We start from the raw sequence: 9,347 nt of genomic DNA on the forward strand, positions 1-9,347 counted from the left end.
ATATGACTGTGAGGGGGGGCTCACTGAAGGTGGCTTTTAAAAACGCCCTGAAGGAGGTGGGAAAGTGAGCGTGTGCATGTCTTGGGGGAAAGCCCTACAAGCCTTGTTCCAGGACATTGAGGTGTGGAGCTGTGGAGCAAGATGGTCATATCATGTCTAAGGTGACCTGGCTGCTGTGTTGAGAATACTGTGAAGGGACGTAACGGAGAAGTAGAGAGACAAGTCAGGATATTAGTTCAATAATTCAGGTGATAGATGATGGCGCCGTGGGGCCAGGAGAAGGAGCAGAGCTGGTGGACAGCAATGTGATCTGGATGTCTCTAATGAGATAGCAAATATTTGTGATGACCATGGGATCTGAGAGAAAGGGGAATGTCAAGGTGGACTCCATGTGGCCATTGACAGAGAGGAGAAGAAGCACAATCTTAGTGCTGTGCAGTGTTCCATCACATGAAGCGCCATCCTCTACCCTACAAATCCTGAGCACTAAACACTTAGGTTGACTGCAGATGTTGCTCCCAAAGTAATAGTTCAGTAAAAGTCAATGCCAGGGAATTTGCATGAATGTCCATTTTCCCCAGGCTATGCCTGCTCCATGCCCTTTAGCACACAGTACACATTGGCCTTCAGGAGGTGACGCAACCTCATCCACGGAGCAGCTGGAAGGAATCAGCTGAGAACAAGGGGGATAAACTCACGTGGAAAATGTGCTAACTCATATAATGATTTCATGCCTCATGTCCTGTGCCCCCCACTCACCCACAGGTGGCCTTTTTGTCCCATCCCCAGCTGCATATGGTGATGGAAATAGCCAATGCAAGTTCTCCAGAAGTCTTTGTACTCCTGGCCTTCTCTTCACGACCCTCGCTAGAACCTATCCTCTTCGTCCTTGTCTTGGGGTTTTATGTGGTGTCTCTCTTGGGCAATGGCACCATCATTCTGGTCTCCTGTGTGGATGTGCACCTCCACACTCCGATGTACTTCTTTCTCTCCAACCTCTCCTCCCTGGACGTTAGCCTTGCCACAAGCATCATCCCACAATTCCTGGTCAACCTCTGGGGACCACAGAAAACCATAAGCTACGGAGGCTGTGTGGTCCAGTTTTATATCTCACACTGGTTGGGGGCTACTGAATGTGTCCTCCTGGCAGTCATGTCCTATGACCGCTATGCTGCCATCTGCAGGCCACTCCAGTACTCCATCATCATGCATCCACAGCTTTGCCTCAGCCTGGCCCTCGCCTCATGGCTCTGGGGTTTGACCACCAGCATGGTGGCCTCCACGCTCACTATGGTCCTACCACTGTGTGGGAACAATCGCATTGACCACTTCTTCTGTGAGATGCCCCTCATTATACAACTGGCTTGTGTGGACACCAGCTTCAATGAGATGGAGATGTATGTGGCCTGCTTTATCTTTGCTGTCTTGCCTCTGGGTCTCATCCTGGTCTCATATGGCCATATTGCCTGTGCTGTGTTGAAGATCAAGTCAGCAGAAGGGCGGAGAAAGGCCTTCAACACCTGTTCTTCCCACGTGGCAGTCGTGGCTCTGTTTTACGGGAGCATCATCTTCATGTACCTCCAGCCGGCCAAGAGCAACTCTCACGAACGGGGCAAGTTCCTGGCCCTCTTCTACACTGTGGTCACCCCGATGCTGAACCCCCTGATTTACACGCTGAGGAGCAAGGACGTGAAGAAGGCTCTCAGGCGCCTTGTGTTAGAGAAGAGCTGTGGCTTTGTGGGGACACGGGGGCACATTTAGAGACCGTAGTCACCAGTGAGGAGGAACAAGTTTAAAGGTATCAAAATAGATTTTAGGGGCAGCATATTGAGATGTTATTTCTGTTCCATATTCCTTGATTTTGTGATACGTGACAATCTGAAATGAATGTGCTCTGGCACCATTTTAAGGCCCAGATGATAAGAAAGTATTTGCTGTTTTTATTTTATTAATAATCATTGTAGCCGCCTCTGACACAGGAAAACGCTTGCCAACAAACTGTGACCCGGAGGTGAGAAGGCCGGTTAACCGACGACGGGTAAGACCCCCAGGGGGAGGCAACCTAAGACAGGCATCGGCCGCCCGGGGGCACAGATGGAGATACGATATCGATATCGGGAGCAGGAGGGGCCATTGCCTAAGAGACCTTGCCTGCTCCGAGATAAAAATATAGGAGCACAGCAATAACATGATAATATCAAAACAGATGCCCAGGGAGGGCTCCTTGAGAAATCACTAAGAATTCTTGGCATTCGCTAATTATTTCATTCAGAACACCTGTGTATGTTTAACAGATGTAAGCTATGTATATATTGAAACGCTGGTCATAATAAACTCAGAGCAGCCATCAGCCCTCTCCGCATCTATCCTGATGTGTACATTGGATTGCGACACCGACAATCATAGCCTTATTTTAGTTGTTTATATTGTTTTATATGTAATATATACGTTGTCATATTGTTAATTGTTTATATAGTTATATATGTAAATTGTTACATAATTTTGCTGACTGTTTGTAGTAATGTCTGTCATTGAAGGTGACTGTGAGAAGTCCTTTACATTTTAGTCCAATATTTGTTATGGCTCAGTGAGGTAGATATTATTAACCTCACAAAGATTAGGTAATTACAAACCTATTAAAGTTTTATGTTGAATTTAAGTCTCGATCTAGCTATCCATCCACATGCTTGCTATTTTGCGTTTAACCCCTTGTGATATAATAAGAAATATGTGTTTGTTCTTTGTGCCTGCTTCCTGGCACAGAGCTTCTAGGACCCTTGGAGTTTCCTCAGTGACATGGGGGAGAGGAGCTTCTTTTGTTATTCATAACAAGCCCATTTCAACGCTACCTGATTTATGCCAATGAGGTGACTCCAGGTGGGGCCCCTGGATGGCTTCAGGATGGGGACTGGTGGCCAGGGGATCCATGTGATCAGAGGGTTGGAACTTTCAGCCCCACCCCAGACCTTCAGGGAGGGAGAGGGGCTGGAGGTTGAGTTCATTCACCCATGGCCAGTGATTTAGTCGTTCATGTCTAAGAATGGAACCTCCATAAAACCCCTAAATGATAGAGTTTGGAGAGCCTCCTGGTTGGGTGGGTGTCACACCCCAGACCCCCCAGGGATAGAAGATCCTGCACTAGGGACCGTTCCAGACCTCTCCTCATGTACCTCTTCATCTGACTGTTACTGTGTATCCTTTACAATAAACCAGTAAACTTAAGGGTTTCCCTGGGTTCTGTGGGACTCGGGACTGCCCTCTGAACTGAGGGCTGCTGTGGGATTGAGCCCTTGGACCTGTGGGGTCTGTGCTGACTCTGGGCGTTATTGTCAGAGGCATGAATGCGTATCTATGGTAGGTCTCCACATCGGTTTTCTTCCTTTATTTGTTCCATCAGCTTTTTTCATTTTTAGCATAGATCCCTTATATTTATTTATTTTATACTCATTTCATTTTTTGGCTAATCTGCCATTTTTTAAAAAGTTTTCATTGCAAACATGTAGAAGTATGATCGATTTTCACGTGTTGACGTTGTAGACTTTGGGCTGCTTTAGGTCACTTAATAGTTCTCTGAATTCTTTTTGTAGATTCTTTGGGATTTTCTACGAGGATAATCATGTTGTTTATGAGTAGGTTCAGTTGTATTTTTTTGCTTTCAATTCATGTGCCATTTATTTGTTTTTGCCTTATTTGCCCTGGCTAGGACTTCCAGTAAGACGCTGAATTGGATGATAAGAGTGGACATGGTCCTCATTTCTGATCACAGAGAGAAACCATTCAGTGTTGAGTACGATGTTAGCTGGTGGCTTTTCCAAGATGCTGTTTATCAAGGTGAGCAAGTTCCTTTCTCTTCCTAGTCTACCGAATGTGCGTGTCATGAAGGGCGCTGGATTGAGTCAAATGCTTTTTCCGCATCTATTGGGGTGACCATGTTGTCATTCATCCCATACTTGGGCATATGGCATTCATTGGTTTTCAGATGTTAAAGGAGCCTTGCTGTCCAGAGGTATGTCCCACTTGGTCATGGTGTGTAATCCTTTCATCTGTTGCCGGATATGACTTGCTCCTATTCTGCTGAGGATTTTGAATCTGTATTAGTGAGGGATATTTGCTTGTCCTTTTCCTTTCTGTTCTGTCTCTGGTTTTTATATCAGGCTAATCCTGATCTCATAATTTGACTTGCAATTGTATTCATTCTTCTACTGCTTTCCACAAAAAACTGTGTGAAATTGGTATTACTTCTTTAAACATTTGGTGGAATTTGTCAGTCAACTCTGCTAGGCTGGCAGGTTTTATTGGAAAGTTTTTAACTAAGAATTGAATTTTGCTAATATTAATAGGAAAATTCAGGTATGTATTTCATCTTGCCTATGTTTTAATAGTTTGTGGGTTTTGAGAAATTGGTCCATTCATCTGTTAGAATTGATGTGTGTAGTGCAGTTATTTTTAGTAATGTCTTTTTATCTTTTTAAGATATTTGTGATCTGAACTGATACCTTCACTTTTCATTCCTGATAGTGAGAATTTCAGTCTTCTGTCTTCTTTTCATTGTCAATCTTACTAGATGTTTATCAGTTTTACTGATAACCAGCTCTTCTCTATAATTTTCTATAGATTTTCTTCTATTTTTTCTCTAGTCAAATTTACTGATTTCTGCTCTTACATGTCTTATTTCTTTTGCTTGCTCCATTGTTTGCAGAACTGCATATTTTTCTGATTTCCTAATGTGGTAGTTTATATTGTTAATTTGGGATTTCTTTTCTATTTTAATAGGTTTTATATATGTATATGTGTATATATATATATATATATATATATATATATACTTTCAAATGTGCATATATATTTCCTCTAAACCCTGCTTTGTCTGTATCCCATGAATTTTAACATATTGTATTTTCGTTTTTGTTTAATTCAAAATATTTTCTGATTTCTCTTTAAACCTTATTTCTGATCTTTGGATTATTACAAAATGTGATCTTTGCATTATTACAAAATGCGTCATTTAATTTATAAGTGTTTGAATAATATTTTTTCATTATCTTTCTTTTGTTGATTCCTAGTTGGATTCCATCATTCTTGTAGAACATACTTGGTATGATTTCAAGTACTTTAAACTTGTTCCGTTTGTTTACTATCTGTCCTATGTCTATTATTGTGAATGTTGCACGTGTACCGGAAAGGAATGTGTATTGTGCTTTCATTGGGTGAAATTCCAAAAACAGCAGTTAGATCCAGGTGCTTGACAGTGTTCAGTTCTTTTCTACCCTGTCGATTTTCTCTAGACCGCTTACTACAGAGTAAGAGAAGAGAGTTAAATTCTCCAACTGTAACTGTGGAATTGTCTGTTTCTCCTTTCAGTCCCCCAATTTTTGCTTTATGTTTTTTGAAGCTCTGTTGATGGGTGCCTTGCTGTTCTTCCTTCTTTCCTGATATCTCAAGTTTTCTTCTGCTATCAGTTCTGTTCTGTTGAAGAACTTCCTTTAGCAATTCTCATACAGCAGGCTTACTGTCAATGAATCATCTTAATTGCCTTCATCTGAGAATGTTTTATTTTACCTCTGCCCCTAAAGATTATTTCTGCTGGGTTTAGAAATTTGTTTTCAATTTCTTTCTTTCAACGCGCTAAAAATTTTGTGTCACTTTCTTCTGTCCTCTGTGGCTCTAATGAGAAATCCAGTTACTTGAATGGTTGTTCCCCTGTAGGCACTGTGTCGCTCTTCTTTAGTTGTTTTCCAGTTCTTTCTCTTTGTCTTCAGCTTTCAGCAGTTTGATCTTGATTTTGTCTGGGTATGGGTTTCTTTGGGTTTTCCTGTTTCAGTTTCATTAAGCTTCTCGAATCTGTGTCTTTTGTCACGTTGGGTAAGTTTTGGGCCATTATTTCTTACATATTTTTTTCAGCACTATGCTTTTTCCCTTGTCTTTCTAGGATTCCAGTGGCATGAATGTTAGACTTTCTATATTGTGCCAAAGGTCTTTGAGGCTCTGTTCATATTTCTTTCATTTTTCTCTCCTTTTCAAATAATTTTTAGTTGACACATGTTCATCTTTACTGATGCCTTCCTTTGTCATTTCCCTTCTGCTTTTGAGCCTATGCAGTTCGATATTTCTTTTGGATATTATATATGTTACTTCTAAAATTTACATTTGGTTCCCCTTTAGGTGTCTTTTTTTTAATGGATCTTTCCATGTTTCCATTTATTTCAATTGCTTGTTGGCACACACTTATTATTAGGTGCCTTAAATTTTCATCAGATCATTCCATCATGCCATCTTGGCATTGGCATCTATCCAGTGTCTTTTACCCATGCAAATCGATATTTCTGTGGTTCTTCAAACATCAAGCAATTCTTGAATGTATCCAGGACATTATGGGTATCATGTCATGAGTCTCTAGGGTTGCAAGTTCCAACCTAGCTCCCATGGGCTGTGCCTCCAACGTCGGTTCAGTTTTCGTAAGCTTTGCAGTGCTAGTTGGATCTATCCATGTGTGTGGTACCCAGTGGCCATTCTGGGATCTGGACTGAGTTCTGTCTGGTAGGTCAGTTTTCAAAGTCTGTAGTAAGGTAATTACACCAGATTCACGTATTCGCTGGCTGGGAGTGACTCCAAGAGTTATAAACAAGTTTATAGAGCTTTCCTCAGTTCTTCCCTCTCTGTCACCTGCTTTGTACTTTCCACGTTTTGGAGTGGTCCCCCTGCATTTTGGTCTTCTGGCCAGAAACCTGTCACTTTAGCTATCACACTCTGCTGTCCACTTCTGTAATTGCACCTACGTCTCAGAAGATTGGAAGGAAAAGATAACGTGGTAAGCTCATCTCCTGTGTGTTGTTCTTTTTTTCATTCTGGTTGTCACCAACCTGCCTGCCACTATTTACATTGTAGAGTCTTCATGAACCTCCTCTGGGCTTTCCATCCTGATTTTACAGTTGCGTTCAGTGAAAAGCACAGACTAGAGTGTGCTCACTCCATCTTACCCAGGACTAGAACTTTTCCATCAGATTCTGAGGTTAAGCATTAATTCAGCCTTGTTGAATGAACAGAACTCATGGACTAGATATAAGCGTGCTTGGTGTCTTATAAAATCATATTTTGCCACTGTTGGCTTCTGGATATGAGTGTGGAACGATTATTTGTTACACACGCTGAGCTCCTTCTATTTCTCCATCTGGTTTAATAAGTAGCAGAAAAAACCAGACACTGACATGCCTCCAGACTGTTGTCATTGAGAGAGGGACTGGAAAGTAAAAATGTGGGTTATTGATAACATAAATGTGCCCCAGGGGGACTTCCATTTTAGCACCAGTAGATGGAGGCCTTTCTCTTCAACAGGATGAGTAAATTTGCTCAGGAAACATCACCTGCTAGACCGTGCTCCAAAGTGGTTGTCCTTCACTAGTTTTAGATCTTCAGAGACATTATGGAACCCACGTCTTCACTCTACAAATGAGCTAGAGGTATAGAAATGTTGAGATATGTATCCAAGTTCACATTTCTGTTAGAGTCCGGAGTAGAATCCAGACCTCTGGGTGCCTGGTCTTGCTGCCTTTCCAGTGAAGACATTGTTGACTCCCACTGCCCCATGATGCTACTGGTTCAGGCAGTCAGTAGAATGGGTCACACTTGGGATCAAAGAGAAGGACTCATGTGACTCCTGCCATTGAGTGAGTCTGGGCCTTGTGTGGACTTTCTCCTAACTTTTTAAAATCAGGAATACATGCAGAACCTGTCTCAAAGTTTCGTTCATTGGGTGAGAAAAGGGCTTCAGCTGCATAGCTTCTCTCTAAATTTCAAAGTAATTGCCCCTTTTCACCATAGACTGTTCACATAATTTAAAAATAATTGAATTTCACAATCTGACCAAGTTTTTCTTTATTGTTATTACACTTAATTCTCAGGAGTGACTTTTACCATACTGTTGATTCTCTGATACAAATATTCCTCTGGAATTTTTTCGACATTTTCCCTTATTTGGTAACCTAAGAGCTCTATTAATTCATTTTCATTGAGCAGGGGCCAAATTAGAGCTTTGGTTTAAATAAATGATTTTACATTCTCCAAAGGAATTTGTGAATGAGGAGGGACGCTACAGAGGCCTTATCCGATCCTGGGATTCACTGCAGTTTGAATCCCAAAAGAAGTTGGGAGTGGAGATTGAAGGATGGGACCTGAATATCACAGGAAGCCCAATTTGCCCTTAATCAAGAGCTTGCGAGTGGTAGAGTCTGGAATTGAAGAGATGTAATGCCTGGTCCTTTTCCGTTCTACCACTGGATGAGGATATAATATGTTCTTTTGATTAAATAGTAAATGAGTAGATTAAACAGTGCCTAGGACATGGAAAATGCGGCGCAACTGTTAGTTACATACACAAAACGAATCCTGCATTGTTTTCTCATGAAAGACAGAAAATTAAGTTTGTTTACCTTGCTTGCTAATTAGTGTTTTTTTCTTTTTACAGGCACAACTTTCTCGTTCCTATTTAATTACCTTCTTTAAGATCTAAAGATCTTAAAGATCTCATCTGAAGAGGACAAGAGACTATCTCTTCTCATCATTGCTCTATTCAGACTGTGATTATGTTCTCTTTATTATTTCAGCCCCACGGACCAAGTTTATAAACCATAATTTGCTTATTTTGACAATCTTTTGTTGTTGATGTCAGTGATTGGGTAATTATGTGTGTGAGTGTTCCAGACAGCATGAATTTTTGTATGCCAAGCGGTAAGCAAAGTGTTGATCCTGGGTCAGGATTAAAGCTCGCTAATTTAAAGAGTTTGTCCTTTTCATCTTCCCCCTGTAAATGCCAAGTAACATTCCTAAATACAATGGAAATCTTAGTCAAATTATTTTGTGACTGCAGGTAAATAAGTGCTCAATCAGTCTTTTGTAATTAACCAGTCAACACTTAGGAGGACTTATTTCTCTTCTCTCTCATCTCCAAATTGGAGTCATTTTAACGATTAGTCAGAAGTGAAATTATTGCTTATACCATTGGCCTTCTTCTACACCCTCCACAAAAATCTCTTGAGAGCTGTTCCCCTTGAAGATGTTTCTGTATCTCTAGGGAACAGAAGGAGACCTAAGGACTCAGGCAATTCAACAGCCAAACAGCTTAAGCCTTTACTAAGCTGCCATCCCTTTACCACCAAATATCTTTCTCAATACCTTGCCCTGAAATTCCAGGCCATTAGCCGGCAAGATGGCCCAGTTAAATAGTGTGGGCGGCACAACGAAATGCAGCCCCTATTTGTTCCACTCTTGGGACAAAACAATTTACACCATTTTCCACGTGAAAAATAACATACATCTTAACCTCTCTAAACAGGTTTATCAAGCCAAGGGTG

The 9,347-nt window shown here is 41.3% G+C and overlaps 1 protein-coding gene across 1 annotated transcript; it reads left to right on the forward strand.

The window, feature by feature from the left end:
• The first annotated feature begins 801 nt into the window (after positions 1-801).
• Positions 802-1,761, forward strand: LOC106838070 (olfactory receptor 2C3-like). The gene has a single exon (XM_070517347.1). The coding sequence runs from the start codon at positions 802-804 to the stop codon at positions 1,759-1,761; it is 960 nt and encodes a 319-aa protein (XP_070373448.1).
• Positions 1,762-9,347: the final 7,586 nt, after the last annotated feature.

Source organism: Equus asinus, chromosome 9 (genome assembly GCF_041296235.1).
Source record: "Equus asinus isolate D_3611 breed Donkey chromosome 9, EquAss-T2T_v2, whole genome shotgun sequence".
Lineage (NCBI taxonomy): Eukaryota > Metazoa > Chordata > Mammalia > Perissodactyla > Equidae > Equus > Equus asinus.